Raw genomic sequence first — 18471 nt, forward strand, 5'->3', positions numbered from 1 at the left:
TCCTTTCCACCTACTCCAGCTGTCTGCCAGCTGCTTATACTTTTGGACCGTCCTCGGATGGCTAATTTGGGACTTCACTCACTGTCTCTTTGACTTGGTTTCTTCTTTCAGGGGTGTGTGTGCCCATACATGTGTGTGTGTGTATTTGGAGCCATAGAATGTGCGGGAGTTTTTCTTTAGTGCAATTCTGAGTTTATCGTCTGTATATTATAAGGCAAACATTTAAGAGAATATTCTGGCCCTGGCAGTTGGCTCAGCAGTAGAGTATCAGCCCAATGTGTGGAAGTCCTGAGTTCAATTCCTAGTGAGAGCACATTGGAGAAGCAACCATCTTCTTCATCTTCCCCCCCCCCCCCCCATCTCTTTCTCTCACTTCTCTCTCCTCCCCTCCCGCAGCCATGGCTCAAATATTTCAAGCAAAGTAGGCCCTGGGAGCTGAGGATGGCTCCATGGCCTCACCTCAGGCACCAAAATAGCTCTACTGCTGAGTAATGGAGCAGTGGCCCAGATGGGCAGAGCATCACCTGGCAGTGGGCTTGCCAGGTGGATCCTGGTCGAGGCACATGCAGCAGTCTGTCTCTGCCTCCCCGTTTCTCACTCAATTTAAAAAAAGAGAGAATATTCTGTAATAGTTGATTTTGAAAACGTATTACTTAAGTACTTAGCAAAAATAAGTAGGTTGGATTTAAGGGTACTTCTATGTTACTTATTAGTTATCTATTGTTCATTGAGAGATCTTGGAATTTTTGTTGTTATCTAAACTACTAATCATTTTTATTTATCCCTGTAGGTACGAAGTATCAATCTTTACACTATTGAATTAACACATGGGGAATTTAAATGGCAAGTTAAAAGGAAGTTCAAGCATTTTCAAGAATTTCACAGAGAGCTGCTCAAGTACAAGGCCCTTATACGAATCCCCATTCCCACTAGAAGGTAATTATTTCAGAATTAATTATAAGGTTATCCCAGTGTCCAAGTTGAGTGGACAGAGTATTTTATTCATATTATGCATTCACTGTCCATTGTTGGTGGATATTTTGTATTAAATAGGCTCTTCTAACAATAAGCCATCTCATGAAAAAATAGAGTCATGGCTCAAAGAACATCTAATAAGTGTTTGCATTGTGTGCGTGCGTGTGTGTGTTTGTGTGTGTGTGTGTATTTTAGACACACATTTAGAAGACAGAATGTCAAAGAAGAGCCTCGAGAGATGCCAAGTTTGCCCCGTTCCTCAGAAAACACGATCAAAGAGGAACAGTTCTTTGGTAGAAGGGTAAGTCCTTCACTATTCTGATGTTCTGAGTGTAATTTTGTGGCACTGTAGAAACATGGCATATACTGAGGGGTGAGGTAGGTCTGGATGCAACTCCTCTTGCCACTTATCCATCACCCGTGCTGGTTGGTCTAGCTTCTCTGGAACTAGTTAAGCAGCCCGTTCTTTTCCAAGCCATTCTGGCCCTGGGGAGGTTGCATTTTTCCAGAAGAAGGAGAAGAGTTTTTATTGGTGTTATAAAGGAGCAATGTTGTAAAGGAGCTGTTTTCCCTGCAGGAACTTCTTTGGGCTTATTGTGAGTCAAAATGAGCTCATCATTGGAGTTTTGAGATCTACTTTTTAAAAACCATGTCTTTTCATACAGTTGCTTCAGAATTCGTAGTAGTTTGTCCTAACTGTATGTAAAGTCTTATTCCCACACTGTAGATGAGGCAGTGGGGTCTAGGAAGAGTAGGTCAGAGTCATAGACATGCACATCAGTAGGACCGAACCCCACCCCTGCTCTACTTCAGAGATATGGCCCTACATAGAAGAGATTTTTTTTTTTACTAGAAAATTAACAGAAAATTAGTTCTGTTTTGCCATCTGAAACTTTTATGGTCTGAAAGGGATGTTTAATTTCTCCTCTGTAGTTGTCATCCTGTTTAAAAACATTTTAGAGACCTGGAATACAAACTTTTTAAGAAACCTAGACAAATAAAATGCTACAGTTGGGGGGTGACCATGTCTACATGAGTGTGGCTGAAAGTAATGAGCTGTCGCTTTAATAGCGCCTCGGCATGCACTGTTGTCAGTATCATTGACGCTCCCCCTCCCCCACTACTTTAACATTTTAAATCAGGGTACAACTTACTAAAAGGTCATTTTTGTTTAACTTTCCTCCTTGTTTTTTCCTGAAAATCTGTTAAAAATTGAAGTATATCTTTCACTAAATTCACTGTTAGATTTGAGGAAAGTCAGGTTTTTGATAAGATCAACAAATGCTTTAAAACCACCTACTGTGGGTGAGTCTCATGTTAGTAACCATGGAAGATTAAAAGGGTATACAACTGGGGCCTTGTCAGCAGCTCATAAAAGGCCTCAGCGTGGAAAAGGTTAAATTATGAGAAGAGATTTAAATAATGGTTCAAGGGAACTATGGAAATAACTCCTTAATAATATTCAAGATTGCTTGTCCAGTGATAATATTAATAAATCACTGGATAACACAGAAGTTAAGATGGACTGATGATCAGATTATTGTCACTTGAAATTCTTCTGTAAGTGTGATGATATTATCTCTTATCTAAAATATTTGCATTACAGAAACAACTGGAAGATTACTTGACAAAGCTGCTAAAAATGCCCATGTATAGAAACTATCATGCAACAGTAAGTACTATTCAGTAACTTAAATTTTGAATTTATAGGCCCTGGCCGGTTGGCTCAGTGGTAGAACATTGGCCCAGTGTGTGGAAATCCCGGGTTTGATTCCCAGTCAGGGCACACAGGAGAAGTGACCATCTGCTTCTCCATTCCTCCCCTCTGCCCCTTGTCTCTTTCTCTCCCTCCCCCTCAGAAACCCACATTCTCTCTCTTCTTGCAGCCATGGCTTGAATGGTTTGAGCAAGTTGGCCCTGGGTGCTGAGATGTCTCCATCACTTCACCTTAGGCACTGAAATAGCTTGGTTGCGGAGCAATGGAGCAGTGCCCCAGATGGGCAGAGCATCGCACTGTAGGGGACTTGCCAGGTGGAACCCAGTCAGGGTGCGTGTGGGAGTCTGTCTTTGCCTTCCCACCTCCCCACCTCTCACTTAATAAAAACAAACAAACAATAAATAAAATTTGAATTTATAAAATTGTAAATGGTCAGCTAAATTTTGGGTTATTTTACTAACACAGTACTTATATCCACTTTGGGATTATTTCTTGCCTAAAAATAAATGAAATAAGTACAAAAGTGATTTTTTTTTTTTCTTCCTGAAGCTGGAAACGGGGAGAGACACTCAGACAGACTCCCGTATGCGCCCGACCGGGATCCACCTGGCACGCCCACCAGGGGGCGACGCTCTGCCCCTCCGGGCCATCGCTCTGTTGTGACCAGAGCCACTCTAGCGCCTGGGGCAGAGGCCAAGGAGCCATCCCCAGCGCCCAGGCCATCTTTGCTCCAATGGAGCCTCGCTGTGGGAGGGGAAGAGAGAGATAGAGAGGAAGGAGAGGGGGAGGGGTGGAGAAGCAGATGGGCGCTTCTCCTGTGTGCCCTGGCCGGAAATCGAACCCGGGACTTCTGCACGCCAGGCCGATGCTCTACCACCGAGTCAACCAGCCAGGGCCAGTACAAAAGTGATTTGACAGCTAGGATCTAGGATATGGTGGTGCTATTTTAAGATATAAAATATAACTGGATATGTCTAGAACAATAGATTTATATGAACTTGAAATGCTGCTGCAGGCTAGATTGTCTAGAAACCAACCTTTTTTTCTTAGGCTTTCAGAATCATGTCCCAAAGCATTTCTGACCCTTAGGAGAAAACATTAAGTAGGAAGTAATGAAAACAGTTGAGCAGATTTAAATGCCCAAAGATTGTACGGAGCATTATATGAATGCCATCTGATTGACCTGTGATACTTATAAAAGGCCTGTGAAAGTGAGAAGCATGGGAAAAGCTAGGGAGAGCAGAAACTCGTGGAAAAGAAGAGAGGGTGGGGCTTGGAAGCAGCTGGGAGGCACACAGCGACCAGCATGGTGCAGTGGGCTGGGCTTCACAGGCGGCATCAGAGGACAATGCGCTCTGCCCGCTTAGGGGCCCTGGAAAGTGCAGTGTTTTTACAGGATTATCCTGCAATTACCTACAGGCCCAGATAACTGAGGATGCACTGGATTATTGTATTTGCGTCTGTGTTTGTGTGAACTGTATCGCTGTGCAGTTGAATGCATGTCTGTGGTGTCAGTATAAACTTGAAAGTGGGTGCAGTCATGACTTGGATTCTAGTTTAGAGAATGGTATCACATAAACACTGCACAAAAGAGGGAAGCCCTGTGTATATTTAGAGAGGAAGCAAGAGCACCTGGACCCTTAGGAGTATTTTGGCAGCTCTGCCCTCTTGCTGCCTACCAGCATGTGAGGCACGCACCCAGCCAGTCCCCTGCACACACGAAGGACCTGCAGCAATTGCCCTGTAATGTTAGATGATAGACTTGAAGGAACCTGTATACTTTCATAAACCCAGAGAAGAGTTTTCCCGGGGAAACCAGAAGTCTGGGTCCAACAAGAATATCTCAAGAGAAGGATGGTGGGAAGGATTTCTTCCTTTTTAGTACTTGGAAACATGCAACTTGAAAGAATGTACAAGTAAAGTTATTACTGCTCTCATTACTAAAAATGCTGCTTCCTGTTGTGTTCTCTGAAATCTGTTTTCAGATATGCTGTTTTCTTTAATAGGGAACTATTTAAATGTGCACTAGGACCAGTATGCAATGATTTTCCACTTGTTTTACTTGTCTGCCTGCCTGTGACTTGTACCTTTTTCTTTGGTTCTAGAACCGTATTTGCTGAGTTTAGTCTTCTCTTTCCATGTACATTATTATATTTTGGATTCTAGTGTTGATTAAACATTTTTTAATGTTTGCTTTAATTTCTTTTTTAGTCATAAAAAAAATCTTTCCAAAGTTGATCCATACTGTATTTAGCAATTTCAGGATGTCCCCTAATCATTTCCTTTGGAAGGGAAAACCTGGTTGTAACTGACTGAATATATGATATTTCTCATTCTTGATGGCTACTTAAATGATTCCCCCCAACAACAGAATTCTCAGAAATGATTCAAACACAGAATATAATTTGATCTAATTTAACTCTCTGAGATTATTTTACTTTCATACTAAGTGCAATCTAGCCTAGAGATGAGATTTATACAGCCTTCCACATTTGTGAAATTAGGTTGACATTTATGAGTCTCTTTTAATAATTGTGAGAAACATCAAAACTTCTGTCTTCAAAAGCATATTAACAAGTTATTTTCATATAGTCATATATAATTTATTTTTATTTTTCTAAGTGAAAGACAAACCTATTATAAAGTAATTTGGGTCCTTCAGCCAATAGGATAATGGCTCATAGGTCAAGGGATCAGATAGGATCATATCCCTAATTTCAATACAATTTCAATGAAATTAGACTTGTATGGCTCTTTCATCCTATTTTTACATGGTCATTGGTTGGGTCAGTACAAACAACTTCCTTTTCCTCTAGGAATATGAAGACTTCCTTTGTTTATATTCCTCTTTTCCTCTTGAGGTTCTGAAAATCAGTCTGCTGGTATTCCAGTGGATTTAACAGCAGTTAGTTTTTTCAGAGATGACTGGCAGTTCATTCTGTTTTCTCTACTCATTTGTAGAATGGGGATACGTGTATTTGGCCTCTTATCAAGGCATAAATAGTTTTTTTAAAAAAGAAATATATTGCCTGACCAGGTGGTGGCACAGTGGATATAGTGCATCGGACTGGGATGCAGAAGACCCAGGTTCGAGACCCCAAGGTCACTAGCTTGAGCACGGGCTCATCTGGTTTGAGCAAAAGCTCACCAGCTTGAGCCCAAGGTCGCTGGCTCAAGCAAGGGATTACTCGGTCTGCTGAAGGCCCACGGTCAAGGCACATGTGCGAAAGCAATCAATAAACAACTAAGGTGTCACAACAAAAAACTGATGTTTGATGCTTCTCATCTCTCTCCGTTCCTGTCTGTCCCTATCTATCCTGCTCTCTGACTCTCTCTGTGTCTCTGTTAAAAAAAAAAAAAAAAAAAGATTGTTGAAAAAAGAAATATTTACTCAATTGTACTATAACACATACAATTTCAGACAGGATTCCTTTTTTTGTTCTGAGTCGTATTGGTGTTGGCTACAGTACCAAGCCCACTAGCTGGGCATTTAAATTAATAACCCCAGAATGCTCATCTTCCAGGGAATTTAAAGGAGGAGTCATTGGGAACAATAAATGTACTTTTTCCTGACTAAAGGTTAAAATCTAGAAATGAAACAAAGTGCAAAATTTCCAAGAGAAGGGCCCTAAACTGATAGGGTGATATTACTAACTTCAAGTTAATTATCTGGCTCCTGAAACTTAGATTCCTTATCTCCTAGGTGATGATTATCTTGAAGTTGAAGTCTTGGTGAGAAATCTGAAACTAAAAATCCCACAGATCAGTAACCCTGAGCTCACCTCTCCCTTGCTTTGTAAGATGAATAACTTTTCCTTGAGGGGAAGAGTGGGTAATGACTAATCAAGAGTGAGTAATGACTAATAAACACCATTGAGTGCTCTGTGGTGTTTCCATGCCAACAGAAAAAAGTTGTGCTGATTGAAACAGCAGCATCTGCAAGTTAATAGCAGTATTGTCATTCTCATGTGGAGTCTTAGAGTTAGGCAAGTCCAGAGGCCTCCGTCCAGCCTCTCAGTGTCCTCCACAGGTTAACTGCCCTCTTTTTCCTGAGCTGCTTTGTTTCACCTGGAAGGCAGCCTCTCCTGAGGAGTTGAGCTCGCTTCCCACACTTACTACAGGGGCACTGCCCAACCCCACACTCCTGTTGTAACTGTTTTTGAGATTTCCCACTTGGCCCTCTCTTGAATTTTGTTACCTCAGGAATAAAGGGGGCCTCTGAACATTGCTCTTTCTTCTGATACAAAGACAGGCTAGAGAAGCAGTGTGTATGGGATTGCCAGGTAGTTTCTAGGGTTTGTTATTACCCTTAGGGCTTGTTTCTTGTGCCTTGACATGGAAACTCTTTGCTCCTCTGTTTGGCTAACATACTTTTTGCAAGTTCCCTGGGGAAAAAAGATATTGATTAGTATATCATTCAAGAGATCAATAAGACCTATGAAATAATTGCCAGGCTAAATTAATGATTAAATTCTTACTCTTGAGAATACCTGCCCAAACAAGAGAATGAAAGTCTTATCACTAAAGATACATGGAGAAGTTAAGACAACAAAATCTCTGTTAAATTTAAAATTTATTATTTAGGCTTGCTTGTAAATTGATCTTGCCATATTTACTTCTAATCTGATATATCTGTATTAAAATATTTATTGCTTTTGTAGTAATATAAAGTTATAGTAATTAAATATATAGAAATATAAAAATAATGAAGATATATCATATAAAAGCAATTAAAAGGATATTAAAAATAATTATTAAAATTAAGTAAAGTTATGCCAATTGGATAGGAATTAATATAGTGGCTTAGTGCCATAACTCTGTAATGTGATAAACAGACTCTGACAAGCAGAGCCCAGTTAGTATGTGTGTGAAGTTATACATAGATAAGAAGTGGCTTGGTGTTATTTACATTAACTTTGTAAATTAATGAAAATAAGAACATCTTAAAAAGTGATTTAATGTAAACATTTCAGTAGATTGACATAAAGGGGGTTCCCTGCGAGGAACTCCCAAAAAGGTGGTTTGAGGTGATGATCCTGTAGATTGACACCTGTTAGAAGGCGTTGGCCAGAAAAGGTACTAAAGCTGAGGGGCCCCTGCTGCATGCAGTAGCTGCCCAGACTCCAGCGTTGATGTGGACTGTCTCCACGCCGCTCTGAGCTCTGACCAAAGCCAGCCAAGAGGAGCATGCTGACGGGGCCCCCTTAAGCTGTACCCAGGCACGCCAAAAGGATTTGTGAGTAATAAACTGCCTGTGTGATTATTGCAACTAATTTGTGTGTCGGTCGTGTCTTTCCTCCGGCATTTAACAGTAGCATTCTCATAGCTGCCTCAAGAGTAGTCTCGAAGAGGCTGCCAGCCCTGCTGATAAGCAGGAGTGTCCTACTGCACAGGAAAGTCAAATCAGGGACGCCTGATCAACGTAGAGCTTGGGCTCTACTGGGACAACTGCCAGAGATTTTTCTTTTTCTCTATAATAGGGCTAGTTCTGTCTTCAAATCTCTCTGTAGGAAAACTTTACTAAGCCATTAGGATAATTTTAAAATTTCATATTAATGTATAACTTTCAGTTTTCTGTATTGCTAATGTATACTTTTTAACTTAGATGAAATTCTTGACACATAACAATTTTGTTATGATATTCTAAAGCTATGATTTCTGAATTATTTCAAAGATAATTTTGTCAACTATGATAAGAGCTATGTGAATAAAAAATATCCAGATATTAGTAAGTGGTTTCCTTGATGTTTGCTCTTCATTCCCTATTCTTCCGCCCAGCTGCTCGGGGACTTGGCGTAAGTTAGTCACACCTCTGTGGAAGTTTCCCAGTGTGAACTGGGATTGACATTTTCTCTCTCTCCCTAGAGATAAAATAAAAGTTGTGGCTTAAGGTTTTAAAACATTTTGGTTCTGTGGCTCAGTGTGCAGGGTCACTTTTAATGTGTGTCACTATGTTTTCCAAGTAGTGAACATTTCCACAAGTCAGGATTAAAAATTCCTGATACCAAATCACCGTGTTTTATACAACAAATCAATATAAAGACCTTGACTTTTAAAATACATATAAAAAAATTCAGTGTGGATATATGTTTGATTTGTGGTTTTTAAGTGCTTTTGAATTTTTAGTACTTCCTCAAATAACCCTAAAAAAGAAATATATGCGTCTCACTGGTCCTCACAGGATTGACAGCTCTGCGAGATTTGTAAAATTTTCTTACAAGGTTAATATTAGATATTTCCAAATACATACAAATAATTTAAAGGAAAATTGTTGTGTTTTATTTTGTTCATTCCATTTATAAGCCCAGATCAAGTACTATTTCCTCTGAGATGTCATGTCAGGTAAGAAGTAGGCACCCTGTCTCTATAAAGACTTTCACATGTAACTGTTAGGGTTCTTCCCTCAGAACTCTGTTGATGTGGAATATTTATCCATGTCTGGTCTCTTCTCTGCTCCCTGATGCTAGGAGCATATATTTTTTGTCTTTGATTTTTCTAGTAAGGCTGTTATTGACATGTTCTAAGACCATTGGCAGATCTGGGCTTACTGTGTTCACTTCTGTAAACTGGAAGCAAGATAATGTTATACTCTAGTTGTTTCAAGGAGGACATGAGGCCAACCTTCTGCATATGCTAGGAATTACATAACATGCATTGGTTTTCCGCTCTGTGCCTCCACGTTTCCATCTAGTGCTCACCTGGTTAGAACAAAGCTGCTCAATTTGAGTAAGATAAATGTTGAAAAACTTTTTGCCCTTGCAGCTTAATTTTTGAGGATACTGACTGGTCTGACCTGATTCTAAATACTCCTTGCTAATTTTGTGATCTTGGACAATTCATTTAACTTCTCTAAATCAGAGGTTGGCAAACTATGGCCCATGGACTGAATCTAGCCTACTGTCAATTTTTGTGTGGTGCACAAGCTAGGAATAGTTTTTACGTTTTTAAATTTGAAGAAAATCAGAAGAAGAAGAATATTTCATGACATAAAATTATATTGAATTTATATTTCAGAATGTATAAATAAAGTTTTAATGGAATACAGCCATGCTTACTCATGTATGTTTTGTCTATGGCTGCTTTCATTATACAATGCTTTAACTTTATGGTTCACAAAGCCTAAAACATTTACTGTCTGACTATTTGCAGAGAAAGTTTGCCTATTTTAGCTCTAAACCTCAATTTCCTCTTCTGTACAGTAGGGAAAATAGCACCTCTTTCAGAAAGGTTTGAGATAATGTGTGAAAAATGCTTCATACAGGGATAATAGATATTAAGCACTCAGTAAATGTCAACTGTTGATGGTATTATATAGTATTTTAGTTTTTAATCTCATAATATAGTTAAGGTGGATCAAAAATTCTCCTCCTTTATATACTCACTAAAACTATAATTATTTTATATTATAATTACTTATTAAATTTAACATTTTTAATTATTTAGTTTTTAATTATTTAATATTAATTGTATTACATTTGTATTAGAGTAGTTAGGTATTTCTGATGTTCAAAGACCTCCTCAATCTCCCTTCCCCTCAACCTACTTTGCCTTTACTTTTCTGTGACTCTCCTGTCTGACTCACTCGCCCAAGTGTGCACACTGGGACCTTTCACCTCTCCTGTTCCGTGTCCCTCTTCACCTCCTGTCCACACGCCAAGTCTAGTCCAGCTTTCAAATCGGCACCAGCACTACTGTCTTCACACAACTTTCTATTACCTGTGTGTCCACTGTGCCGCACAATCCCCCTTCCCCAACAACAAAAACAAACACGAAAGACTTTGGGGAGTAAATTCTTTCTCCATGACCTTCTTGAGAACTTTTTTTCTGTCTGTAAGAGCACACAACACTTTCTTGGTTGTGTTTTAGAATTACGTATATACTTCTAACCTGTACTCTTTCAGGGCAGTGCCGTTGTTATTGGTCTGTGTGGTCTGTCCAGCACCCCGAATGTGTTTATACATTGCAGTACCTAATATGTGGTTTAGAATTACGTATATACTTCTAACCTGTACTCTCTCAGGGCAGTGCCGTTGTTATTGATCTGTGTGGTCTGTCCAGCACCCCGAATGTGTTTATACATTGCAGTACCTAATATGTGTTTTTTTTAAATGCAGAATTTTTTTTTCCCTGATTTTTTTAAGCATGGATTTTTGGCCTCTTTTCAGGCGGAATTCCTTGGTATAAGCCAGCTGTCTTTCATCCATGATTTGGGACCAAAGGGCATGTAAGTTCCAGTGTTGGATCTTTAAAAAGAAGTGTGAGAGTTAATAAGCATTAACATTTGATTTACTGGCATGCCGTGATGATGGCTCTCACCTGGTTTCACTGCTGGCCTCTTCTCAACAGAGTCAGAGCAATGGAGGGCACCTATTTATAGAAAACAGGGTGTCTTGCTGTAGCTAGCAACAGCTCCACCCTCTTATGTGCTTATAGCACTAATTTCCTCTAACCACACAGTTGAAATGTTTAATACAAGTAGCACATATACTGCTCACAAAAATGAGGGGATATTTTATCACTTCATATTCATTTTGAAATATCCCCTCATTTTTGTGAGCAGTATATAATGAGAGAGTGCAATAAAAATCAAACTCTATATTATGTATTTGGAAGTTGCTAAGATAGTAGATCTTAAAAGTTTCATCACAAGAAAAAATTGTAACTATAGTAATGGAGGTTAGCTAGACTTACTGTGGTGATCAGTCACTTTACATTATATACAAATATTGAATCACTGGGTTGTATACCTAAAACTAATGTTGTATGTCAGTTATACCTCAATGTTTAAAAAATTATATATTCAAGATTTCTTCTTCTAATCACTTAAAGAAGTTAGCTGTTTATCATTAATTTTCACGACTAAGAATAATACTGTGCAAAATGCATATTATGTAACAAGATTGAAATTTACTTAAGGATTATTTTCCTTCACAATAGGGGAGCTTGAGCTTAACTATTTTTAGTAAAGATCATTGTTAGTAATTGTTTTAAAATATTTCTTTGTTTAGCCATTATTCTTGTTCTTGGTTTTCACATATTTCAAAATCAAGGTCTTTCTTCTACCAAAGCTACAAGCCTTTGCTCTACTTCCTTTGACATGGCTTGGTCTTAAGACTGTAGGTATAGGGATGCAGAAATGTGTTGGAAACCATGGGTTGGCACCTCTTATGATCTGAACAGCTGCTGGACCATCCTTATGGCAGCCTTTGGCAATGTGAGGATTTTTTTCAGGCTGTTACAATGACTAGAGGGAATGCTGAGCATTTAGAGCTAGAAGCCAGGATGCGTAAGATCCTGCAGTGTGCACAGCACAATTATGCTGCTCCCAAATTCGACAGGTCTACATCGACCAGAGTGCTTTAAAGATTAGCTGCTACAGTATTCAGTCTAGCAAATATAGTGCTAAGCTATTTCAAAATGAGAGAGGAAAGAGTGGGGAGGAAAGCCATGTGAGAATGAAACAGTTATTTAGTTCTAAGTGCAAGGCTGTGTCAGCTAAGAATGTATTGGAACTTTGAAGATGATGGGTTAACTTGATATCTTTTTCAGAGAAGGCATGATAATGAAAAGATCCGGGGGACACAGGATACCTGGCTTGAATTGTTGTGGTCAGGGAAGAGCCTGCTACCGGTGGTCAAGAAGGTAGGACTAAGGAATTTTGTGTATTTGTTTTAATAAACTGGATATTAAGGAAGTTTCTTCATACTAGTTTTAAAATGAATTATAAATTAATTATAAATCCTTTGAAAGTCATAGCAGAGAAAATTTTAAGTTATTTTAAATTCTAAGTTTTTATCATCTGTTTAAACATTTTCCTCAAATCTAAACTTGTAGGCAGAGTGTAAAAACTATATACATAAAAACCTGGTGTACAATAGGACTCAAAAATTGGCCAGCCCAAGAACATATACAAATGGCTAATAGGCACATGTAAAAATGCTTGACATTACTAGTCATTGCGGAAATGTAAACCGAAGCCACAGTGAGCTGGAACTTTATACCCACTGGGTGGCTATAGCAAAGAGGATGGACAATAGGGAGATCCAAGATGGCAGCATATGAGGTGAGTGTTTTACTCACTTCCTCCCAGGACCAAACTGGAATTACAACTAAAATATACATGAACCTAAACAACCAACTGAAGACTAAGTGGAGAGAAGTCTTGTAACCAAGGATTTATAAAAGAAGCCACATTGAGATCAGTAGGAAGGGTGGAGCTATGAAATGGGCTGGCCCTGCTTCCACCGGCAGCAGCTGAGGAACTGGAGAGATATCTCACATGCAAAGGCTCCCCAGTAAGAAGTGTGAGGTCTCAACCTCACACTAGGATCCCCAGACAAAGCACCAGAGCCAAAAGAGGCACATACATAACATCAGGCCATGAAAATGAGTGGGAATTCTGTGTGCCAGGTAGAGATAAGAGTCTGCTAGAAACACAGACACCTTCCTAAAGTGCCAATGAACAAAATATCATTCTCTGCCACTCACCCTGGGCTTGGTGGAGGGAGGGTGGAGCAGACTGGAATCCAGTAAGGAGAGACCAGGGTTTGTGGTCCTAGGGAGAGAGCTAAGGGACCAGCCACTGGGACCCCTGTCCCGGGTCACTACCCCTACTGCACATATCATCTTTCTTGGGTGAAATACTTCCCTCCTTACAGCATCAGCCTGGGGGAACACTTAGTACCCTCTGGACTTTCTGTTGCCCCCACCCCGTGGAGCTCACACCCTGATGAGGAGTCAGCTGCCTCAGCCATGGTATAGAGGTGTGGGCAGACTCATGGGGTATCAGTGACTGAGTGGTGTGGTTTTGGGATGGTGGCCATTCCCCTCACTTTCCTGTCAACTAACTAGCACATCCCCCTCATGGGAGACACTGTAGCCCCATCTTCTCAATTCCTGGTGGCTCCATCCTGCCAAGGACTGGGCAGAATCTGGAACAGACTCAGTTGTATGGCTCTGAGGTTGGAGCCACTTCTCCCACCTTCTGCCAAGCCTGACTGGTACCCCATCACAGGAGACCCACAAGCCTCACCATGCCCTCTTCCAGTGGCCCCACCCTATTGAGCTTGGGCTCCTAACACAGTCTTGGACAGACTGAGTTGTGTGGCTCTAGGCTGGGAGGCCATTTCCCCCTCATAAACCTAACCAATGCAGAACTATCTCTTCACATGGCTACTTCTTGGTTTATTTGGGCCTTTTAAACTCAGCTGGCCTCACCCTGATGATTCTTGAGACCCTGCGTCTCACAAAGGCCTGCAGGCACCTGGCCGGTGGCAGCTAGACTTGATATCCCCTGGGACATTTGCTGAATGGCTTCAGATCCAACACTGGGACTGAGTTTGAACCTGTATGAATCTGGTGAACACCACTTGTCCATATTGAATGACTCACTGAGAAACTACCTATGCAACTAGAATACCCCCAGAGGCTCTTTAAGTGACTAAGCCTAATAGGCAGCAAGCAGGCAAAGGCAGATCTTGGGGTTTCTTGGGACTTTTGCTGATTTGCCCCTGGGTCCAGAACTGATAAAAGCAGGCTTTGGTGTGCATCCTGGTATTTCCTGTGTACACCCAGGCCCAGCAGATACAGCCACAAACTGTGGATTGCTTTGTGGCTCCAAACAAGGTTGCCCCGAGCCAGTCACAGGAAGTGTCTGATTTTGACCAGCACCAGAGTCCCTCTCAAGAGGTTCTAGAACCAACACAGGCAGTAGTTGGTTCATCAGAGCAGGATCCAATTAGCTTCACAAGTGGCATATCCAAAGGGAGATCTTAGATCTTGGCAGGGACAAGATACTGCTAAAGCAAATTCTGCATCATGTGGTCAGTACCTGCATAGCAGCTTGTACACTATCGTCAGGGTCAGTCCTCACAGTCAGCCAGCCTGAAGGTTGACCCCACCCACACACAAATGAGCCAATAGCAATTAAGACTCAATTACAACAGGAGGGCCCATATAACCCATACAAGGAATATGCCTAGAACACTCAGATCAAGAGATCAAGGGAGACTATGCCACTGGGTTTCATAGGACATCTGCTACATAGGGGCCACCCTACCAAGATTGGGAGTCATAGACAATCTATCTGATACATATAAATAAACACACAGAGTACTCAAATTGGGGAGACAAACATGCCCCAAATGGAAGAATGGGGGAAATCTCCAGAAAAAGAGTTTAAAAAAATGGAGACAAGAAATTTGGGGGAAATCTCCAGAAAAAGAGTTTAAAAAAATGGAGACAAGAAATTTACCGGATATAAAGTTTAAAACACGGTTATAAGGATTTTGATGCAGAAGGTCCAGACCAAGAAAATGGATCTGGTGTTGTGGGATTCCAAAAAAAAAAAAAAAAACCCACAAGGAGGACCAGAAGGAGCAGACATAGCCTTTATTACTTACATACGGGAGTAGCACCAGTGGTGGCTGGTCAGTGAAAGCTCCTGATAAGCCTTGGGTGGTTACTCAAGAGAAACTTTTGTCTAACAAGCAGGTAAGTAGGGGTAGGGGAAAGGGTATACCTGTTCTGTATTGCCCCTCCTTGATACATATCAGGTGACTCAGTTCCATTGTTCTTAGAAAACCTTAGTTTCAGCTTGACACTTTTATCTCATGACCCAAGGCCGGAATCTGTGACCACTGCTTTACGTAGCTGGGGGGAGGGAAAGGCCATGTCCAGCATCAACCCTACGAAGGATGCTCAAGGAACTTAGTGAGAACTTCAACAAGGAGACAGCAAGCAAAATAGGACATAGAAACGATAAAAAAAAAGTCAGAAATTAAGAATATACCTGAAGGAATAGACTGTAGGTTGAATGAAGCAGAGGAGCAAATCAGTGATTTGAAAGACAAGATAGCAGAAAAAACCCAATCAGGGCAGGGAAAAGAAAAAAGAATTTTAAAAAATTAGATTAGTTTAAGGAAACCTTGGGACAACATGAAGCATAACAACATTCACATAAAGGGATACCGGAAGGAAAAGAGAAAGAATAAGAGATTTAGAACCAATTTGAAGAAATAATGACCAAAAAGTTCCCTAACCTGGTGAAGGAAAAAGACATACAAATCTAAGAAGCGCAGAGAGTCCAAAACAAAAGGCCCAAACCAAGGTACATCAAAATGACAAAGGTTAGCCTGACCTGTGGTGGCGCAGTGGATAAAGCGTCAACCTGGAAATGCTGAAGTTGCTGGCTCAAAACCCTGGGCTTGCCTGGTCAAGGCACATATGGTTGATGCTTCCTGCTCCTCCCCCCTTCTCTCTCTCTCTCTCTCTCTCTTTCTCTCTCTCTCTCTCTCCCCTCTATAATGAATAAATAAAATCTTAAAAAAAAGATATACTTAAAAAAATAACAAAGGTTAAATGAAAAAAAGTAAAATGACAAAAGTTAAAGTCAAATAGAGAATCTTTTTGTTTGTTTTTAGCAAGAGCGAGAGAAGGGGGGAGCAGACAGGGACAGACAGGAAATGAGAGAGATGAGAAGCATCAACTCGCAGTTATGGCACTTTCAGGTGTTCATTAATTGCTTTCTTATATGTGCCTTGACCGGGGGGGGGGGGGGGCGTTTATAGCTTGTTGAAGGAAAATCAGACCCCAATGGAGGAGACATTCAGACAACTTAGTTAACAAAGGAAGGAGAATTTATTAGTAGCCAGTGGAGCATGTGGGGTTAGTAGCACCAAAGCATAAGCCCCCCAAATTAGATTTTCTTACAGTTTATATACCTTTACAGTGTCTAAGCAATGGGCATGTGATTCTTTTGTTTAAGGTTTCCCAGGATTCAAGGAGAGGGGAGGGGGAGTTTTGATGGGGTCAGCAAGGGGGGAGGGGTTTCCAGATCACTGGTCATAGCTATATACAGATCCTGCTTTCTTGCTTTGTATTGCAAATGGCTCTAAGCAAACATTTAGAGAACTATGGGATGTAGTTAATTTATAACTTGCTGACTCAGTTATTCCTGCTGGCTCTTTTCCCTTATATTCTTCTGGTTTCTCCCTTCTCAAAGCAGGAAGGAGGCTTGCTCCCTCCTCAAGCTAAGCCAGTGACCCCTTGCTCAAGCCAGTGACCTTTGTCCCAAGCCAGCAACCATGGGTTCAGGTCTATGATCCCACACTAAAGCCAGAGACCCCACACTCAAGCTAGTGAGCCTGTGCTCAAGCTAGATGAGTCTGCGCTCAAGCTGGTGACCTCAGGGTTTGGAACTTGGGTCCTCAGCATCCCAGGTTGACCCTCTATCCATTGCGCCACCGCCTGGTCAGGCTAAGAGAGAATCTTAAAAGCAGGAAGAAAAAGACAGCTGATATCTCAACATTTCAGGCCAGAAAGGATGTTTGAAATATTCAAAATGATGAAAAACAAGGACCTACAACCAAGACTCTTTATTGAGCAAGACTATCAATTTTATTTTTTATTTTTCTTTTTTTATTATAATTTTATTTTTTTAATGGGGTGACATCAATAAATCAGGATACATATATTCAAAGATAACAAATCCAGATTATCTTGTCGTTCAATTATGTTGCATACCCACCACCCAAAGTCAGATTGTCCTCTGTCACCTTCTATCTTGTTTTCTTTGTGCCCCTCCCCACCCCCTATCCCTCTCCCATTCCCCCCTCCCCCCCGTAACCACCACACTCTTATCAATGTCTCTTAGTTTCACTATTATGTCCCACCTACGTATGGAATAATACAGTTCCTGTTTTTTTCTGATTTACTTATTTCACTTCGTATCATGTTATCAAGATCCCACCATTTTGCTGTAAATGTTACGATGTCATCATTTCTTATGGCTGAGTAGTATTCCATAGTGTATATGTGCCACATCTTCTTTATCCAGTCATCTATTGATGGGCTTTTTGGTTGTTTCCATGTCCTGGCCACTGTGAACAATGCTGCAATGAACATGGGGCTGCATGTGTCTTTACGTATCAATGTTTCTGAGTTTTTGGGATATATACCCAGTAGAGGGATTGCTGGGTCATAAGGTAGTTCTATTTTCAGTTTTTTGAGGAACCACCATACTTTCTTCCATAATGGTTGTACTACTTTACATTCCCACCAACAGTGGATGAGGGTTCCTTTTTCTCCACAGCCTCTCCAACATTTGCTATTACCTGACTTGCTAATAACAGCTAATCGAACAGGTGTGAGGTGGTATCTCATTGCCGTTTTGATTTGCATTTCTCTAATAGCTAAAGAAGATGAGCATCTTTTCATATATCTGTTGGCCATTTGTATTTCTTCCTGGGAGAAGTGTCTATTCATATCCTCTTCCCATTTTTTTAATGGATTGTTTGTTTGTTTGTTGTTGAGTTTTATGAGTTCTTTGTATATTTTGGATATTAGGCCCTTATCTGAGCTGTTGTTTGAAAAAATCATTTCCCATTTAGTTGGCTTTCTGTTTATTTTGTTATCAGTTTCTCTTGCTGAGCAAAAACTTCTTAGTCTGATGTAGTCCCATTCATTAATTTTTGCCTTCACTTCTCTTGCCATTGGAGTCAAATTCATAAAATGCTCTTTAAAACCCAGGTCCATGAGTTGAGTACCTATGTCTTCTTCTATGTACTTAATTGTTTCAGGTCTTATGTTTAGATCTTTGATCCATTTTGAGTTAATTTTTGTACAGGGGGAGAGACTGTAGTCTAGTTTCATTCTTTTGCATGTGGCTTTCCAGTTTTCCCAGCACCATTTATTGAAGAGGCTTTCTTTTCTCCATTGTGTGTTGTTGGCCCCTTTATCAAAAATTATTTGACTATATATATGTGGTTTTATTTCTGGAC

At 40.5% G+C, this 18471-nt stretch overlaps 1 protein-coding gene across 6 annotated transcripts in view; it reads left to right on the forward strand.

Moving 5' to 3' along the window:
• The window catches only part of PLD1 (phospholipase D1), a 315252-nt gene that overhangs the window by 133113 nt on the left and 163668 nt on the right, over nucleotides 1-18471 (forward strand). For all 6 annotated transcript variants that reach the window (XM_066241913.1, XM_066241915.1, XM_066241909.1 and 3 more), the window contains 5 exons: nucleotides 791-936; nucleotides 1171-1276; nucleotides 2582-2647; nucleotides 10858-10916; nucleotides 12242-12334. In XM_066241913.1, coding sequence (XP_066098010.1) covers nucleotides 791-936; nucleotides 1171-1276; nucleotides 2582-2647; nucleotides 10858-10916; nucleotides 12242-12334 — 470 coding nt within the window. The remainder of the gene's footprint in view (nucleotides 1-790; nucleotides 937-1170; nucleotides 1277-2581; nucleotides 2648-10857; nucleotides 10917-12241; nucleotides 12335-18471) is intronic.

The sequence above is a fragment of the Saccopteryx bilineata genome, chromosome 8 (genome assembly GCF_036850765.1).
Source record: "Saccopteryx bilineata isolate mSacBil1 chromosome 8, mSacBil1_pri_phased_curated, whole genome shotgun sequence".
Lineage (NCBI taxonomy): Eukaryota > Metazoa > Chordata > Mammalia > Chiroptera > Emballonuridae > Saccopteryx > Saccopteryx bilineata.